Source organism: Alosa alosa, unplaced genomic scaffold (assembly GCF_017589495.1).
Source record: "Alosa alosa isolate M-15738 ecotype Scorff River unplaced genomic scaffold, AALO_Geno_1.1 AALO_1.0_unplaced_87, whole genome shotgun sequence".
NCBI classification, from domain to species: Eukaryota; Metazoa; Chordata; class Actinopteri; order Clupeiformes; family Clupeidae; genus Alosa; species Alosa alosa.
The window spans coordinates 4,638-25,000 of NW_025963060.1; the positions used below are offsets into that span (position 1 = coordinate 4,638).

Consider the following 20,363-nt stretch of genomic DNA (forward strand, 5'->3'; position numbering starts at 1 on the left):
AAATCAAATGTGTTTGCCGCGTCCCTGTATGTACATTTAACTAATTCATAAATAATCAGACAACTGGGAACTTTTAAATGAATAATACATTTTCAGCAAAATATTCTCCAATTTGTAACATCAGTCTTGATGGCTTCGTCCCAATGCTCTTCATGGTGATGATGTGTAAATGGTTAAAGATTACTCGCAGTGATAACAGAACCTCATTTAGTTTCGGCTCTGGTCTGAATAAGCCCTGAAATTATACGGATTGTTGACAGGGTTCCACACATCCACTGGCTTTTCATTAAATATGTGTTTCTAGCAGACTTTGAAATGCTGAGCAGGGTGCAACTGCCAACATAATGGCTAACAAAGTGGACTGTCTTGCATTTGAGCCAGAGACCCATATTACCCACACTCCCCCTCTCCCCTCCCCTCCCCCTTCCCCCTCCCACAGTACACCCTCAGCATGGTGATGTTGACTGGCTTAATTTGGTTTGATAAACTGACTCTTGTACTCCCACAAATACTGCAGCTGCCACCCACCTGACTCTTGCGACAGCCTTTGTGGAACCAGTCAAAAATTCACGGAAGAAAACGAAGCTTGTTTGAAATCAAGCTTCTTTAAAAGGGTCCCAGCCAGGAGAAGCATTCTTGGCACGCAAGCAAGCAAGCAAGGTCTTTTCAGTGTGTAGTAGGCCAACATGGTCTTTAGGCTGCTTTAGTTGTTCTTCTTTAACTCCCTGCTTCTTTGTGTGCTTGTCTGTACGTAGACTTGTGTTTTATATATGTGGCCTGTAGCCTGGATCTGTGCTGTGGTTGTCCATAGGAGTAGGGTTGAATCTTGATCCTTACCGTGGAAAATGTTGTTGATGGATTTACTTTTTTTGTAGATCCTAGTAATTCCATTCATAACTGACCCGAGGCGTTGTATTTGGTCCTTGTGTTTGCCCCCACTGGTAGCTTGTTAGATGGATATAACTTTATTATTATTATTATTATTATTATTATTATTATTATTATTATTATTAAGGGTGTATTGGTATATTCATCTGAGCCAGCCCATGATGTGCATTGTTTTGTTTGTTAATGGCAAGCTAGGCTGTCAGCTTTAAAACATCATGGCTGCAGTCTCACATCCATCCTCCCTTTGTTCCGCTCTGATACACTCTGTCAGTGGAAGCATAGCCCTGTAGCCAGTTGATGTAGAGCTGGTTAGTGGCCCTAAAATGGCAAGACCTACGAAGGGCTTAAAATTATTCAAATTAAATGTACAAAGTTGCAAACATCAGGATGAATGTCTGTGTCTGTTTGTTTTGTGTGTGTGTGTGTGTGTGTGTGTGTGTGTGTGTGCGCGCCTGCCTGTGAGTGTGTGCGTGTGTGTCTGTGTGCGTGGAGTTTCTTGGAGTGGAGGCACTCTGCAAGTTTTACTGCAGCCTCATCACAAACCCACTATGGGGTTGATGATGAATAATATGTAGATGTATCTCATCTGAATAAAGCACGTACACTTTATTGGGTTATTAACCAACGTCTTTTCTGCTCTTGTGTTACAGATGCGTTTGTGAACAGCCAGGAATGGACCCTGAGCCGCTCAGTCCCGGAACTCAAAGTGGTGAGTGCTGCTTTAGCTTCATTAGCTTCTTTAGCTTCATTCAGTCATTTATATCACAAGGGCCATTGTCCCCCGAGCTAACTGGGTTAAGTGCCTTGTTCAAGAGCACAACAGTGGAAGCTGGGTATTGAAGCCACAACTTTTCAGGCTCCTGCATGCTAGCCCAGCTCCTGCATGCTAGCCTAGCTCCTGCCTGCTAGCCCAGCTCCTGCATGCTAGCCCAGCTCCTTAGCCACTACACTACCACTGCCCACGACTCCTTCATTACAAACAGTGGGACAGGGCACATAATACCAGTGCGGAGGCTATGCAGCTAACACAAAGTGGAATAAAGCAACATAATTGTCATAGTGTCAGTGCGAGGGACATCATTCATCATTTGTGTAGAATGCTGAAATAAGTTTGGATGCTATTTCATTTGAAACTATGGCCATGAACAACAAGGCCGAGTACATGCACCATTGCAGAGGTGATGCAACAAATACGAAATGCAATTAAGCAACATAATTATGCACCATAATTACCATAGTATCAGATTGGGGAGATTGTGAATTGTGTAGATTGTGTTGATAAGTGTGGCTGATCTCTTCATTTCAGGGCATCGTTGGCAATCTGGCCAGTGGGAAGTCTGCCCTCGTGCACAGGTACCTGACGGGAACATACGTACAGGAGGAGTCGCCAGAAGGTAAGGGCACCACACACACACACACACACACACATATACTGAAGGCCAGTACGCAGTTCCCAGTTTCAAAATCAAAACACAGCTCTAGCGCCTAGTAGTTAGTTATTAAACATTGATAGCAATATAAAGGAAAATATAAAGTTAGAGTGTGTCTGTGCGAGAGTGTGTGTGTGTGTGTGTGTACGTGTACGCACGCACATGTCTATGTGCGCCTTCCTGTAGTCAAGCCCAAGGCTTCCTTTCAGCAGCTGTTCTATGAAATGTGTGTGTGTGTGTGAGCGTGTCTCTCTCTCTCTCCTCTCTCTCTTTCCGTCTCTCTCTTACACACTCTCTCTGGCTGTGTTTGTGTGAGAGTTTGTGCCTGTAAGCAGTAGGAGACCACCCTAGTCCTTCTGCATTATTGAGGGATCGGGAGCTTAGCGTGCTGCCTGCAGTGCTAGGCTCAGTATGGGAACAGAACCCCCTATTCACCATCCTGTGAATATTTCATGCTCCTTATTAGAGATATTACATGAGCATGGCTTGGGTTTTGTAGGGCCGAGGGGTGGTTCAGTTGCACGTAGCGTAGCGTGTACTCAATGTCTTAAAAACACAGGAAAGTAAGCCAGTCATTCCCAACTCCTGTAAGGCCCCCTGTTCACACTCGTAAGACCGGATCACAGGTGGACAGCTAAGACACATCGCCTTTTACACTGGTGTCTGTCATGCATCTTAAACTGACATAAAGGCATCTGGGTTCTTAAGATTATGCATAAATAGACAGGAAGGTGAATAACTAAAAGCAAAAGGATTAAGATAACATTTGCTAAATCAGAGTTGTTCCATTTAAAGGAGGGCCTTGCATTTAAAACCCATGCATATATCAACACATGATTTAAAACATGAGGTCACTGATCCACCAGTAGTTACGTGCTCCTATCAATCAATGATGGACATGCTGATTCAATTCAATTCATTGTGCTTTATTGGCATGACTATTCAAGTTACAATACCGCAGAGCATAGTCATATTTGAAATAGTCAAAACAGGAGACAATAATAATTATTGTACTAATAAAAACAATAATAAGGTGATAATGTGAATCCTTGAGGTTAATGTCAGGACACTGCTGCAGATGGCTAGTGCTGGACCTGGCTGCTGTGTTCTCCGTGTCACTCATCCTTTGTCTATGTCCTTAGCACCGTCTCTATACACACACACACACACACACACACACACTCACTTGCTCTCACCCTTTCCCAGTAATGCTGTCCTTATAGAACCAGCTCTACTTTCCCCTCCTGCCCTCTTAGAACCTGCCCTACTTTCTCCTTTATCCTCTGTTCTCTTGTCTCTAATGACGTTTGTTCTCTGTTGTCCTCCAGAGTGTCTCCCCTGTCCTCCTTTTTTCTGTTCTTCTATCCATTCCGCTCTCCTTTTCCCAGTGTGTGTGTGTGTGTGTGTGTGTGTGTGTGTGTGTGTGTGTTTGTCTTCTGTTGGTCCACACAGCAGCCAGCTCTTACCACTGGCAGCCCAGGAACTAACCCCGAGAAAATCTCAATAGTGTGTTTGTAGATCAGGATTATACCAGAGCGTGCCAAGAGAAACACTATACTTCAGCATGGAGGGGTTTAGTGTGGGCTGTGTGACGTTGAAACAACAGCTACAGATCTCCGATCAAAATAGCTGGCACAATTACGGATAGAGTAAAGGACTTTTTTTTTTAAATTGTATCTGAACTTAACAGAATATTGCAAGCACAGCCTGATCTGGACTCAAAACAAAAGAAAACAAAACAAAACAATCAAGCCAAGAAAGCTGTAAACAAAACGTTTATCCCTTCACATTCCTCTGCTTTGAAAGAGGTTCTTCTAATTAGTATATTCTGGCAGAGTAATACAAGCAATCAGGCAGAGCAAGTTAATAAAACTTAACATAGTTGAAACAGCCTGGCCCATTGGGACTGGAGCAAAACTATTAAAGGGGGATTATAACATATATGCATGGATGTGTGTAATCCTCTCCTTTATTGTGTATTTGTGATTGTGTGTGTGTGTGTTATGGTGCGCGTGAGAGAGCACCGAGACGGATGTCTGCTGAAACAGAGCTGCAGGTGTCCTTTCCTTCTGATCACACAAGAATACAGCTCAGCCTGCTCATTATGAGATATGATCTGTTAGACTGTGTGTGTGTGTACTGTATGTGCATATGTCTGTGCATGTGCGTGCGTCCGTGTGTGTTTATAGAGCCAGCCCACCAGCTGGACTCCTTTCCTAGAGAGGGCGACGCTGAGCTGTTGTGACAGTGAAAAGGGCCCTTTAGTGAACATTCCTAACCTAAGACCAATTGATCATAAACCAATGTTATTCACCATACAGGTTATACACAATACACTGATACGGGAAGGAAACACAAACAAACAAAGCATATTCATGTAAATATGTGCATTATGTTTAGAATAGATCTGCAGTAATGTGTGAATGTCTATGTTCCAATAACACATGTCAACTGATACATACATAGACTGTATATGTAGAACTATATATACAGTCTATGGATACATAGGTCTCTAACTGATGCATCACTCTGGTCAGTGTGGCACAGTTGCCCAGTTCTCTCTCCCTTCCTCCCTCTAACGCTCTTTTTTTTTCTCTGTCTCTCTCCTGACTTCATCCTGAGGGGTGATCTTATTTGAATCTCTCTCTCTCACCTCTCTCTCTCCCTCCCTCCCTCTCACACTTTTTTTCTCTCTCTGTCTCTCTATCTTTCTCTCTCTACACACACACACACACACACACACACACACACACACACACTCAGATAAAGGAACCACCTGGCCTGCCTCTTTGATTTGTTTGCCTCTTTTTTGATTTCTTTCCTTGGCTGCACTTTCTTCTAGCCGACGTGGACGCAGGTAACTGTCTTTCCCTTTTTCTCTCTTCCTCCCTCGTTCCCCTCCTCTTCCTCTCAGTGCTCTCTACTGCAGCTCACTGAACCTCAAGGTCTCTGGGTATTTTTAGGGATTCCAATTGTTATTTTCTGCTGGTCTCGTTTAAGCTAGTCTTAGGCAGGGATCACATTAGCGGCAAGCAGCAGCGGCAAGCGTAACGTAGCGCTCAGACCATAATATCTCGTTCCAGTAGTAACACAAACGGTTTGCCTTAACGGACAATTGAATACGCTCGCGTTGCGCTTTGAAAGTTGAACCAAGTTCAACGGTCAGCTTGCTCAACGCTAGCGCTACGCTAGAGCTGCCACCGTTCCGCTGGCGAACCATAGAGACCATTAGGAAACCTGCCGCTTGCCGCTGGCTAATGTGATCCCCGCCTTAGGGTCTAAATGTTATGTTGTAAAGGTGTCACTGTGGTCAGATTTTGGCTGAGAGACCTTGTCCTCAGACTGCTGCAGTAGAGAGCGGAACCTTTCTCTCTTTCAAAGTCATCCCCGTCTTCCTCTCCTCCCCTTTTCTACTTCCTGGGTCTTCACAATAGCTCTGCATTTGACCATCTCTCATGTCACTTCCTGGGTCTCTTTACTATAGCTCTGCATCTGACCATCTCTCATGTCCCTTCATGCCCCCTCCACAATAGCCGAGGACATTCCTGATGGGTAACACACACACACACACACACACACACACATGCACACACACACACAGGCACCTGGACACATTTAGGCTCCTGGGTGTGTGTGTGTGTGTGTGGGGGGAGGGGGGAAAGCACAGCACTGCTGGAGTTAACAGGACTCTTCCTGACCACAAGCCACCCACCCACACCTGAGAGGGCCAACCACAGACCATACACACACATCTGAGGGCACAGATCAGATTTCACACACTCCCAGCATGTTTATGTTCAGTCCCACTGGTTTAATGGCTATGAAAAGGGGTGGTGGCATTGTGGCCTGTATTTGCCTTTTTTAAAAAAAATGTTTTACTGTATTTCTACATTTGTGTTTGTGGTGTATACATTTATGTTCAAGTCTGCGTATTTGAGCAATTCAAAAATTCCCTTTGCCAATGCCACAATCATGAAGAGGCTGTTTAGGAAAACCTCATTAAAAAAACACACACACACACACACACACACACACACAGGATGGCCCCCTTATTGCTGGAGGCCCCTGCTGAGTAAGCCTAAAATATCCCCCTCCACACAAAGGCATACACACACACACGCACACGCACACACGCTGCACTCTGAAGTGGGTTACTGGAGGCTTGGTCTTGTGGTAGAACAGTGTAAAGTGTAATTAGCTAGAGGGTGTGTGTGTGTGTCCCTCCCCCTCCTGTCTTAAGATGACGCCACCCTGCTCCAGAGCTCTCACACACCACCCTGCTCCAGAGCCCCACAGCTCTCACACACCAACACACTACATCGCCTACATCATGATACTGTACCCCCCCCCCCCCCTCCCGAGTCAGTTTGCCATCCAGTGTCCCTGATGGTTCAGCCATCACAGGCATTTCATTGCATTGCAGTTGGAAAATGTAACACACACACACACACACACACACGCACACAGAGAGAGAGGCACCCTGCACCACTGACCTTGCTGCTTCCTTTTCCCTCACAGCAAACACACACCATATCATTATGGAAAACCCATGCGTCCCTTCCAGCTTGGACCGCCGCGCTCAGATATGGAGGGTTTAGCCTGGAGACTTGTTGTCTCAACATATTTTGAAGAGTTGTCCTAGCTGTCTCTCTTTTTAACTCTTTAAAATATACTGTATGTCCTAGTAAAATATACTGTATGTCCTTTTTAAAATAAATTCCAGGGCAGTTGAACAACTTTGAAGTTATGGATGTTTTGTCATGGGGCTTCATTTCTACTTAACCCGTAAGGTAGTGTTCACACTGACATGCCTTTTTCACCTCCAAAACACGAGTATTCCAAAAATGACGAGTACGAATGAACAGGTATGATCAGGTTCCAAAAGTAATATAGTAGAAATTCATGGATTCTGGTTCAACTGGAATCCATGCATTTCCACTGAATTATTTTTGGAATCTGGTCCCTTATCATACCTGTTCATTTCACTAAATCGCCTTCGAATTTAACGATGACTAAATTCAAGATGGCGGCGAACGGTAAACTTCATGAAGGTACAGTCTGTATAAACCGTCTTGTAAATAAACTACCAGCGCTTTTTCTCAAAGTCTCGTTTTAAATGTCAAGGCCCTCGGAAGTCTACCAATGAAGTATGGAGATACTTTGAGCCTCGTAAATGGTGTAAAACAGTGATTTATTTGCATGGCTATGCCGATGCCCGAGGCACCCCCATCGAAAAACTGTTTGTAGCATCGGCTAACTAGCGCCAGATTTCTGAGTGCAAGGGACAAGCCGAGATGAGCTATGAGACATACGTTCACACTTGGTATCATGTTTCAATACACTTTAGGTCAATATCACACCGGAATTCTCCTTTAAGGCTAGATTCGGATTTCCTGCCCTATGGCCTTTCTATTCTACTTTTCGTTGATTTTGATGGAAAATGTCATGAGATTTAGGAAAGATGTGGATAAGATTGTTCTAGTACAGGTACGTGCAAAACATGTAGTGAAATCATGGGACAGGAGACAGTGGATTGAATGCATGAGTTTATTTTTATGAGTTTTTTTTTATTATTGCATGGGATAAAGGGCATGACTATTTGGAATGCCTTTTGTGGGAGGCTCAATGATAGGTCCTCTTCGGAGGAAGATGTGTGGAGGTCCTCAGGAGCTGAGCATGATGTATTGCTGGACTCCTCATCAGAGAACTCCTCAGGTTTACGGAAGATTGTGTGTAATCTCACTTTCCTCCTACCGAAAGTTTTTGTGGTTCGAAGCTGGTAGATTTTGGAAAGACTGATCACTTTTTTTGCATGGAGGTTTAGGCTGCATTGTATAGTCCATTTGCAGCTCCTCGCTGAAATTCATGACCGATTTTGAGGCGGTTACCCTTTTTAAAACGGGTGAACAGAGGTGACTTCTCTTTTCTTCGAGACTTGAAATACTCGAAGACGTGGACATAGACCAACTTGATAAGCTTTCAAGTCGGTCCTCATTGTCACTCTTCATGTCAGTCCTGGGCAAAACTTCAAGGCTTTTGCTGTAAACTGCAATGGTTTGTGCAGTGTCTGCAGACTTCTGAAAGGTTGAGCATGATGACCACTTCCTGGCTCGAAATGACATTTTAGTAGCAGGGCATACTGGTTTTGAAGGAGCAATAATAGATTCTGATGACTGACTATTTGCTTCAAGCTCATTCTGTGATGTTTTCGAATTAGAGGTAGTTGCACTGTCATCATGATATACAACATCTAACACGGATGTTGCTAGACATATAGAAATGAAGTCTAGTTTAGATAATGATATCCACTGTCCTATCAATTTCTGAGTGGGAATGTTGTTTATCTTACAAATGTAACAATGTAACTCTTCGCTGAAAAACTGAATGTTGCTGATGCATGCAACCATAGTTCCCAAAGTTTCACTCAGTGCATTGATAACTAACTCACTTTCTTCCTGACTGCTGGATTTCTGTTTTATTTTATCTTTAAGCTGGGTACTCAAGTGGTTAAGAGCTGCCACAGTGATCTGTTTAATAGTACTGGCCAACTCATGAGCAGACCATGGATCCTCAACTTCTAGGACAGGAAGTTCCTTCATTTCCGGTTTTGGGATTTCGTGTTCAACAATCTGAGAGTCTGCAGTGTTTCTATTTATCAACAGAGCCATTTTGTGATAAACACTCTTAACTATAACCTCCATTATGTCTTTGATATTGACTGCAGACACACGCTGTCCCATCACATTATTCACAGACTGAATTATGCAGTCTTTGAAGCATGCCGTGGAAAAATGTTCCAGAATTTCATCTGTAATTCTGGGCAGCAAGTGAGTGAAAGATCCTAGAGGGAGTGAGACATTGTTATCATCTGGACTCTTTGTACTATATGCCTTGCTTCCTGTAGGTGACATGTTTACGGACTGCTTGACTACTTCATTTAACCACGTGCCTCCTCCAACTCTTTGAGTAGGTGTACCAGCCCTACTAGATAGTGCAGAGTCGGTGTCCAAAAAGATGCTAGTAACCACATTCTCAATCAGTTCATCAGTGACGACATCAATACTGGATGATGAATTTTCTACCTCTAAGGTTTCCTCAGAAGCTATCTCCCTTTCAAGATCCTTGCTCTTTTGAAGTTGCAAAGGTGAGGTGGAAGGGCTTCTAGCCCCATCTATGAGAGTCCTTTCGATAACATCTAATGTTCTGCAAGCAGCCTTAACTGCTGTCTGACTAGCCACAAAAGACAACCCCCTCTTTGGAGATTCTTGTTTGATTGCAGCAGTCAGTTTTTCCTTGACTTGGCCATAAACTCTATTGATAAGTTTTAATGCAACTGCATTAAGCCGTAGGAGCGTGTCATCTATAGGTGCCGAAGAGGGCCTTAGAGTCTCAGGCGACATGGATTCACTTTGTCTGGACATTGAAGCATTTAGCTCTCTAGATACACTTCTTAGCATGTCCCTTGTAAAATGCCTCTCCTCTGGCCCCTGTTTCTGTTGTGGTACTGATGTTATGTCATTCAAAGATTGTGAACGTTTATATTCTTTTTTCAATATTTGACGAACATGGTCCTTAAATGATGTTGTAGAGAAATGCTGAAGAACTTCATTAGCAATAATGGGATAAAAATTGGGAAGTGACAAACTCTTAGTGGCAGCATGTGGTGTCTGAGAACCGAGAGAAATTGTTGATGGAGTTTTTGCTCCAGGTAACATGTTGTTTGCACTTGACATTTCATGAACAACATTGGTGTCCTCAGAACTCACAGACAGCTGTATTCCACTGGCAGAGGGGACACTCATTTCATCCCCAATCAAAGTCATTTTTATATCTTCTAATGACTTGCATACAGCTTGCATTGCTGTTTGACTGGCCAATGGAGATACTCCCCTTTTAGAAGACTCTTGGTTTATTTTAGTGGCAAGGTTTTCCTTAACTTCACTAAACACTGCCTCTATTTGTTGTGATGCAGCTGCATTGAGTTGATCAAGAAGAACATCGTGCTCAGGTGAGCCACAAGCAGCTGTTTCAACTGACAAAAGGGAGAGAATATGTTCTCTTGACATTAAAGCATTTAGTTCTTTTGATATTGTTTTAAGCGTGGTCCTTATAGCTCTCCTCTCCTCAGGCCCCAGTTTTGGTTGTGGTGTGGATGACAAGTCTTTTACAGAAAAAGTACGTTTGAGTTCATACTTCACTGCTTGAGTGATCCTGTACTTAAATGATGTAGTAAAATATTGAATTACTTCGTTTGCAATAGCTGGATAAAGGCAGGGCAAAGATTGAGATTTGATGGTAGTATAGACTCGGTTGGTGTCTAAGCCTGTTGATTCAAGAGTAAAACTTGGCACACTCAATTGAATCTCCTGTGATCGAGAACACTGAGAACTGCTGGGAGAGGATGAAGCAACAGATGGAGTGCTGCTGGCACCTGCCAGCACCTCAACTGTATCTGAAGAGATCTCTTGTGTAGCTTCCTGTAAGATGGCTGCTTGAGATTCTTCAGTCTTGAAAATGTCTAAACCATTCGAGGAATAAGAAGCACCAGAGAGTGCAGGACTAGCACCTGCCAGCATCTCAACCTCTTTTGCAGACATCTCTAGTGTAGAGACTTTAGCTTCCTGATTGATGACTGATCGAGATTCTTCAGTCTTGAAAACTTCCAGGCTGGTAGAGGGGAATGAAGAACCAGAGAGAGCACCACTAGCACCTGCCAGCGTCTCAACCTCTTCTACAGACATCACTAGTGTAGCGACTTCAGCTTCCTGTAAGATGACTGATCGAGATTCTTCAGTCTTGAAAACTTCTAAACAACTGGAGGAAGGAAGAGCATTAGAGAGCTGAGGACTAGCACCTGCCAGCATCTCAACCTCTTCTGCAGACATCTCTAGTGTAGAGACTTTAGCTTCCTCTATGATGACTGATCGAGATTCTTCAGTCTTGAAAACTTCCAGGCTGGTAGAGGGGAATGAAGAACCAGAGAGAGCACCACTAGCACCTGCCAGCGTCTCAACCTCTTCTACAGACATCACTAGTGTAGCGACTTCAGCTTCCTGTAAGATGACTGATCGAGATTCTTCAGTCTTGAAAACTTCTAAACAACTGGAAGAAGGAAGAGCATTAGAGAGCGCAGGACTAGCACCTGCCAGCATCTCAACCTCTTCTGCAGACATCTCTAGTGTAGAGACTTTAGCTTCCTCTATAATGACTGATCGAGATTCTTCAGTCTTGAAAACTTCCAGGCTGGTAGAGGGGAATGAAGAACCAGAGAGAGCACCACTAGCACCTGCCAGCGTCTCAACCTCTTCTACAGACATCACTAGTGTAGCGACTTCAGCTTCCTGTAAGATGACTGATCGAGATTCTTCAGTCTTGAAAACTTCTAAACAACTGGAGGAAGGAGGAGCATTAGAGAGCGCAGGACTAGCACCTGCCAGCATCTCAACCTCTTCTGCAGACATCTCTAGTGTAGAGACTTTAGCTTCCTCTATGATGACTGATCGAGATTCTTCAGTCTTGAAAACTTCCAGGCTGCTTGTGGTGGAAGAAGAACCAGAGAGAGCACCACTAGCACCTGCCAGCGTCTCAATCTCATTTGAAGATACCTCTAGTGAAGAGACATCAGCTCTCCGTAAGATAACTAATAGAGATTCTTCAGTCTTGAAAACTTCTAAACCACTGGATGAAGAAGAAGTGTTCGAGAATGCAGGACTAGCACCTGTCAGCATGTCAACCTCTTCAGTCTTGAAAACTTCCAGGCTGCTTGAGGGGATGAAGAACCAGAGAGAGCACCACTAGCACCTGTCAGCGTCTCAACCTCTTCTGCAGACATCTGTAGTGTAGCGACTTCAGCGTCCTGTAAGATGACTGATCGAGATTCTTCAGTCTTGAAAACCTCTAAACAACTGGAGGAAGGAGAAGCATTAGAGAGCGCAGGACTAGCTGCAGAGACTTTAGCTTTCTGTATGATGACTGATCGGAATTCTTCAATCTTGAAAACTCCCAAGCTGTTTTTGGGGGATGAAGAACCAGAGAGAGCACCACTAGCACCTGCCAGCGTCTCAACCTCATTTGTAAACATCTCTAATGAAGAGATTTCAGCTTCCTGTAAGATGACTGATTTAGATCCTTCAGTCTTGAAAGCTTCTAAACCACTGGGAGCACCAGTGGTCTCAGCCATGGTGTCCACCTGGCTTTGAACAACTGTGCCAACTTTTGCGTTTTCAGAACTCACAGACAGCAACATTCCACTGGCAGAAGCAAAGGACATTTCATTCCCCAGGGTCATTTTCATGTCCTTCTAACGATGTGCATACAGCTTTTATTGTTGTCTGACTGCCCAGTGGAGTAATTCCCCTCTTTGGAGATTCCTGCTTTATTTTATTGACAAGTTGTTCCTTGACTTCACTAAACACTGTCTCAATTAGTTGTAATGCAACTGCATTGACTTGACTGAGAAGAGTATCATGGTCAGGGGAGGGCCCTGTTGTCTCATTCGGCCAAAGGGAAAGAATGCGTTCTCTCGACAGTATGTGACTTAGTTCTTTGGACACTTTTTTAAACATGTTCCTTATAGCTCTCCTTTCCTCAGGCCCCACATTCAGATTTGATGATGGAAGGTCATTTCCAGAAAGAGAACGTTTGAGTTCATTCTTCACTGCTTGAGTTATCCTTTCTTTACATATTGGTGATGTAAGATATTGCATTACTTCATCTGCAATTACTGGAAAAAAGCTGGGTAAAGACTGACTTCTGGTGGCAGTATACACTCCATTTTCTACAGACACTTGGTTGGCATCTGAGGACGTTGAATCAAGAGCAACACTGGGCATACTCAAATGAATTTCTTCTGATTGAGAATTCTGAACTGCAAGGTGCTGATTAATCATGCTTGATGACCAATCAAACACTTCTTTTGGCATCTGTGATGCAACAGTGGTGTCTTTGGGCAGTGAGCACAGGGCATTATCTTTAATGTTCCAATCAAGGTTATTCTGGTCTATTGGTGATCCTTCAGTGGACTTTTCCAGGCTTCTTGAGGGAGTACAACTGGTACCTGCTGCCGTCTCAACTTCAACTAAAAGGCCCTCCGATGTTGAGGTTTCAACTGTTTTAAAGGAAATTGGCCCACGTTCTACAGTCTTGAAAGTGGTTACACCAGTGGGAGAGGATAAAGCGACAGAAGTAGCACTACTGGCACCTGCCAGCATCTCAAGCTCATCTGAAGAGCTCTCTGGTGTAGAGACTTCCGATTCCTGTAAGGACCCACATTTTTCAGACTGGAAAACTGCCACACTGCAAGAGGAGGAGGAAGTACTAGAGAGAGCTCTACTAGCACCTGCCATAGTTGGTGGGTAAATATAAGACATTTTTGCCTCTATGTTTTTGGTTTTGTTTGCAACATCAAATGGCTGCCTTTGGTCCAGTGCCTCCCATGCAATATCCTCTTTCTTCACAATGGAAGCATTCATAGCCTCAGCCTTGGGTTCAACCTGACTTTTTTTTTGAGTGTTGCCGCTTTGAACATGTCTTTGCAACTTTGAGGTTCTTGCCTCGTCATTTGATGGACTGCAAGCAATACTTCCATGTGCAATTCTGATAAGATCACCTGAAATGGCTTCAACTTGATATGCGAGTGTTCTAGTCCCTGATTCCTCAACAGGAGTTTCAGTTCTTGGAGCTTGTTCATGTATGTCTGCAGCTATAGCTTCAACAAGAATTAAATCTGTCTCAAGATTCTGTAGAACAAGGCTTAACCCGTTCAGTGCTCTCTCAAAGGTTTGAGGAGATATCTTTGGAGAATTTCCTAAGGAAGCAAAACGGAGTCTTTCAAGAACTTTAACTCTGATCTCCCCAAGGACACTGTTAATGATTTCAGTGACATAAGGGTAAAATTGTTTTGCAGATGAGGTATCAGATTGGTTATGATGTCCAGGGGACTCAACAAAGTGTTTGGAAGGCCTGACTGTGCGAAAAAGGCACAGTAATATGTCAGTAGCCAACTTGCCCCTCAACACCCTGGTTGCCACATGAGGACGGCGTTCACCGCTCGTCAGTGTAGTCTCGTTCTGGATGCACTCTGCAATTTGCATCTTAAAAGAATCACTGTTTAAGTGGTCCAGTAGAGCCTGAGTAATTCTAGCCTTCTTGTTAGGCTCGGGATCATGTTGGTTGGTCAGCATCTTCAATTGGCCAAGACAAGGCAATTGTAGATATGGTGTGTAGATCGATGGGGACAGCAATTTGGTGTCTGGTGAAGATGTCTGCCATAAAGAAACCAAATTAAAGGTATTAACTATCATGATTTTTTTTTTTTTTTGAAAGATTCATTCAGAGGCCAGTAAAAGGATACGACAAGTGGTATTAGGCAAATGGAAAGTAAATCAGTATCTGTTTACTCTACCTGGGTTGTTATGTCATGTCCCCTGGCTGGTAAAGGAGCAAGCGGTCTGAGTGTGGGCCTCCTTGGCACAGTAATTTTCTGTGGTGATTTTACTACAAAAAACATTAAATCATTCATAATTCGGTGACCATTTTTCAGGTAGCTGTGTCCTTTTATTTTACAAACACAACTAATTATGCTTTATTAGAGAGCAATACATGAGATTAAACCCTCCTTAAGAAATATTTTATTAGAGAGCAATAAATGAGATTAAACCCTCCTTAAGAAATACGACCAGTGTTTCCCCTAGAATTTGTTCCAGCAGCGGTGCTGTTAATCGTAGGAAGCTAGGAATCGGACCTGCCTTGGGTGTGGTATGAAAATGTAGATAGATACACAGATAGATACACAGATAGATAGATAGATAGATAGATAGATAGATAGATAGATAGATACACAGATAGATAGGTAGATAGATAGATAGATAGATAGATAGATAGATAGATAGATAGATAGATAGATAGATACACAGATAGATTGGTAGATAAATAGATATCTTAAAAGGCAGAATGTTATACAAATATTTTATATGGACATGCCTTACTGCCACCAAATGCTATCATAGATGTCCCTTCACACACTTCTCAGATGAGTGTACTAAGCACCCTCCTGGCCTCATACATAAGGAGGGATGGCCACCCAACTCTCCTGAACCCAAACCCAGATGAAAACTGTTTGGAAATCTGGGCACGCAGGTCTTTCACAGAAGATGATGTGCTTGGTTTTCATCTGCTTGATTTCACTCCGAGTGGCCCCCAATGCAAATATTTTATGGAGCTTACCTGAGGTTGATTTACCAAAAACTTGATAGAGAAGTTTTGTTTGATCCTTAGTGTGTACCCTCATCTTTTCCAAATCCCTTAGGGTTTTCGTCAACCGATCCACTTCATCCTGCTGTGCTCCAGCCCTGCGTTTGGAAATACTCATTTCCTGTAAAAAGAGGAAATATTAGGGATTGTAGGACATGTCTAGAACACATCACTATGTGTATGTATGTGTGTGTGTGTATATATTAGGGCTGTCAATCGATTAAAAAAATTTATCTAATTAATTACATACTCTGTGATTAATTAATTGCATATATAATTTTTGCTGTGAAAGTATTTTAAATATTTAAATTCAAATGAATCATTGATTATTCAGCATTAGTGACAGTAAAGTTCAAAAACTCTTTTATTATTATTTTCACTGTTCAAATAATTGCCATAATAATCTATGATATGACCTAATATGCTGAGTAAATAAATTCAAAAGTGCTTCGGGAAGAAGTTTTTTTTTCAAGGCATTTCAGGCCACAGATATAACCTAGGGGACACAATGAAAATAAATTAACACTCCCCTCTAGCCTGGGTGTTCCCATGCTGCCTTGCGCGCGATTTGATTCACGCTGCTAAGGCAGCCTGGAGACCATGGAGCAAATTTTCGCCTGAGATAGGGGACCAATCACAGAACAAGGGGGAAAGCAAGACGATGATGAGCTATGCACAAACGCATTTGATAGACATCCGTGGCACCCAATAAACTGATCTGGGCATTTTTTTCAAATACGAGAAAATTAACGTTTGGTTCCCAGACCACGTCTCATTGAGAAGTGGTGGCGCTAGCCAGGCTAACTCCCCTCAATGTCAACACTTCTTTGCATTGATGTGCGACTAAAGAGTTAATGAACTCTGGTGATATGCAAATTCCTTGCCGCAGGCATTGCAGAGGACTTTATTTTCAACACTTGAAAATAAGTATTTATAAAAATATATATTTTTTAAAAATATAAAAAAATATTTTTTATCAACACCATCAGGCCGTTTTTTAAAAGTAAATGTTCCAATCAATGATCCAGGCAGCACGTTTTATTCTCTCTCCTTCATTTTACAGTCTAATTTTTACTGACTAGAACGGCTCGGGGTCAAAGGTCATACGGAAACAATTAATCTGCACTAATTTTTTTAATCAGTTATTTTTTTCTCAAATTAATTAATCGAAATGAATCAGTTATTTTGACAGCCCTATTTTATATATATATATATATGTGTGTGTGTGTGTGTGTGTGATGTCTATCTATCTCACCCTTTGTCTCCTTTTCTCCTGGATGTCTCTCATGTATCTGTTCCTGTTCAACTCATGTTTTATTTCATTTTCATTGAGGTGTAGCCGTGTTTTATCTCTTGTAGATGTCTGCTGTGTCTGTGTTGTTTGTGAAAAATATCAATCATGTCAATTTACTATGTATTAGTTCGAACAAATCTTTTTTGCATTAGGCATTATTGCAAATACAGTAAAATGACCGCAAAATATGCTCTCGTCAGATTATATTTCTTCAAGAAATTTGAAGCTGTTCTTACCGTCATACTCGGAAGCTTTCCTCCATTCTGGAGTCCATTCTTTTCTTTGATGGTTGTCTTTTTTGTTTGCCTTTGAATTTACATGTTGGTTTAATTTCATATTGTAGAGTGTAGAGTAATTCAGATTTTTCATTAATAGTATGACATAGTTTCTGCTTCTTAAAATGGCATTGTCCTTTTAGTTCATATACAGTAGGCTTACATCACTAAATAGTCATTATATGTAAATATATATTTTCCTTACTCCAGTCCATGCTGCTGCTGTGGTCCATCATGTCTTGGGAGCTCATTTGTTTGTAAGAAGGTTCTGATATCTTCCCCAGTCAAGTTGTCTAAAATCAGACCCTGCTCTTCCAGCTCAAGAAGCCTTTTCTGTCTTTCCCTCTATACATGAAATAATAGTTATGTGTTTGCTGTAACTGGAATTAAGCACATACATTATGTGAAAAACCAAACACAATGAATTGATAGGTACCTGTTGGTTGTTTTGAAAGTCATTCTTGATATCATCCACATAATCCTGGTACATTCTGTATTCCTTGCGGGAACATACTACCTACAGGTACATCATTAGGCAAAACTGATTAATAAGTAAATATATTCCAATAATATGGCAATTAAGGGAATACCCATGACTCAATGTAAGACTTAACAATAAAATAAAATTGAGGAAATCAATAGAGCCCATACCATATCATCACTAGTAATCAAGTTTCTTTCCTTGAGATTACTGTGGATATGCTTGCGGTAAACATGTTGTTTAAGGTAGGGATCATGTAAACTGTGATATGTTGGGCTCATTAAATGGCAATTTGGGTCTCGGAGATTGAAATCAGACGATTCCAGATAAAGCTGTGAAATAAGAAAATATTTATACAAATTCATGTTAACAGATAACAGATTATCAGAAACAACATTCAATCAGGGTTCCCACCCACTTTCACTGACAATGTCAAACCCTTTCCATGACCTTTCAGCGACCTTGAATGAAATTTCCATACTTAACGCCACAAGGGCTGTGGTAGCACCTTGAATGAAATTTCCATGGTTCAATTCCAAAACACCACAGTATCAATAGTTGAAAACCCTGTGGCAAAGGATTTTAAAAAAAAGAAGAAAAAAAAAGTTGTATATACAACTTAGCACAGTGCCTATGCCTAAAAAGCATGATGGGCTACCAATAAACCATCTGCATCCAGAAAAGCCATACCAAAAGGTGTGTTCTAATGTTTAGCTAATAAGGTGTTCCATTACACACACTGTATTTCTAATAGCTAATAATATTTATGATCATTACAGTGCATGCAAATGGAATTTGTCGGACATAGCAACAGTAACTAAGGGGGTGGGACTAAGTGAATTAGCTGCTGCACCTGTGTTTTCAACTGCCAACTGCTCTACTACTAAGCCCCCTTCTCTGTACCTCTCTCTATTAAACTAGGTATATCAATCTTAGGCACCCTAGCAAGATCCTAGCATCTGCTACCATCATGTCAACCTAGCAACCAACATGATTATCCTAGCAACCAGCATAGCAACCACTTTATTTAGCATAGTAACCACCATAACTAGTATTGACAAATGCAGTGCCATTTCCTAGCTATGGTCTCCTCTGAACTGGAGCTTAAATGTTATTCTATTGCTGTAGGTTGCCTTGGATAAAAGTGTCTACCAAATTAATAAATGCAAATAACTACCCTAGCAACCATCTTAACTACCCTAGCAACCACTAACATAATAATGTCATGCTAGCAACATTCATAACAACTAATATGATTACCATAGCAATCAGCCTAGCAACCACTTTATTTAGCATAGGAACCATTATGTCTACTCTAGTAATGCCCTAGCAAAACCCTAGCAGCCACTGCTATGTTAACCTAGCAACCAACATGATTACCATAGCATCCAGTATATCAACCACTTAATTTAGCATTGTAACCACTATGACTACCTTTGCAACACGCTAGCAACCATATCAACTACCCTAGCAACCACCATAGCAACCAACATGATTACCATAGCATCCAGCATGTCAACCACTTTATTTAACATAGTAACCGCTATGACTACCCTAGCAACCATCTCAACTACCCTAGCAACCACTACCATAATGTCCACCTGGCAACTGCCATAGCAACCAACATGATTACCCTGGCAACCAGCATACCAACCACTTTATATAGCAATATGATTACCCTAGCAACTCTCAATTATCCTAGCAACCACTACCATAATGTCAACCTGGCAACCAACATCATTACCCTAGCAACCAGCATAGCAACCACTTAATGTAGCATAAAGATTACCCTAGCATCACCGTGGGAACCCTACAGCCCTTTTTGAAGAAGGCCCTTTCCTGTGTAACAATAGAAGTAACAATAAAGAAAATGAGGACCGCAAACCTACCTTTTCACCCAGTTTACGCCGAGTGAATGGCTCACTGGCCCCTGGCAAGGTGGAGGGTTCTTCCATGGCGGAATTCCTCCACATTAGCAACAGGGATTGTTAACTGCCTCCCTATAACAAAACAACAAATCAACTTATTTGTCTTGCCATTATGGTATGGCTGCAGATAAACGGAATTGACCGAGATATTTCAGTTTAAGATTTATGTTTATTTAATGTTTATAGATGCCCCTCTAAGTCACTTTGGATGAAAGTGTCCGCTAAGAACCATAAACATAACGTTAACACAACCTATCCTAAATAAAAGTGTAATCTACTTTTATTTAGGATATATATATATATATATATATATATATCAAAAAAGATTAATAAAAAAAAATAATATATATATATATATCAAATAATATTAATAATACCAATAATATTAATATTAAATGTGTAATGTGTAATATCTAGGCCCACAGTACATCTAGTTGTTACACCATACGTTAGTCATTGCTGTCTTGGATGCCATGTTTACAAAATACCAAAAGCTTGCCTACCATACTCCTTGCCGAATCAGCACCGACTGGATCAATCTCTCTGTGCAGCATAATTTAATAGTGTGCACCATTACATCATAATGGGACACTGGTGGTGACGTCAAAGACATCCATAACTACTGTTGCTAAGTTGCAAAAAGTGCTTTAGAATATTTAATTTATCTAATCTAGAATCTTGGAAAGAGTAGACTACAGAAATAGTAATACAGGACAAATAGCCTAGCGTTACAGTGGTAGAAAGCCCGATATCAGGTAACATCACCAACTCATCTTAACATGTTAGCCGAAAGTTGTCAACACAAAAGGGAATCAC

The 20,363-nt window shown here is 41.8% G+C and overlaps 3 protein-coding genes across 3 annotated transcripts; 1 reads left to right on the top strand and 2 right to left on the bottom strand.

The window, feature by feature from the left end:
- Positions 1–344: 344 nt before the first annotated feature.
- Positions 345–7,035, top strand: LOC125290751 (arf-GAP with GTPase, ANK repeat and PH domain-containing protein 2-like). Its single transcript, XM_048237266.1, has 5 exons — positions 345–438; positions 1,539–1,597; positions 2,195–2,282; positions 5,161–5,175; positions 6,837–7,035. Exons 1-5 carry the CDS (start codon positions 345–347, stop codon positions 6,914–6,916), a joined length of 336 nt encoding a protein of 111 aa, XP_048093223.1. The 3' UTR covers positions 6,917–7,035.
- A 1,033-nt stretch (positions 7,036–8,068) lies between these two features.
- On the bottom strand, positions 8,069–13,243 carry LOC125290749. Its single transcript, XM_048237264.1, has 3 exons — positions 12,213–13,243; positions 8,299–11,697; positions 8,069–8,205 (listed from the first exon to the last, which is right to left on the bottom strand). Exons 1-3 carry the CDS (start codon positions 12,610–12,612, stop codon positions 8,069–8,071), a joined length of 3,936 nt encoding a protein of 1,311 aa, XP_048093221.1. The 5' UTR covers positions 12,613–13,243.
- A 292-nt stretch (positions 13,244–13,535) lies between these two features.
- Positions 13,536–20,093, bottom strand: LOC125290750. Its single transcript, XM_048237265.1, has 10 exons — positions 20,051–20,093; positions 19,509–19,619; positions 17,575–17,655; positions 17,344–17,483; positions 17,100–17,169; positions 16,825–16,941; positions 15,543–15,690; positions 14,722–14,813; positions 14,365–14,581; positions 13,536–13,573 (listed from the first exon to the last, which is right to left on the bottom strand). Exons 2-10 carry the CDS (start codon positions 19,590–19,592, stop codon positions 13,536–13,538), a joined length of 987 nt encoding a protein of 328 aa, XP_048093222.1. The 5' UTR covers positions 19,593–19,619; positions 20,051–20,093.
- Between the last annotated feature and the right edge of the window lie 270 nt (positions 20,094–20,363).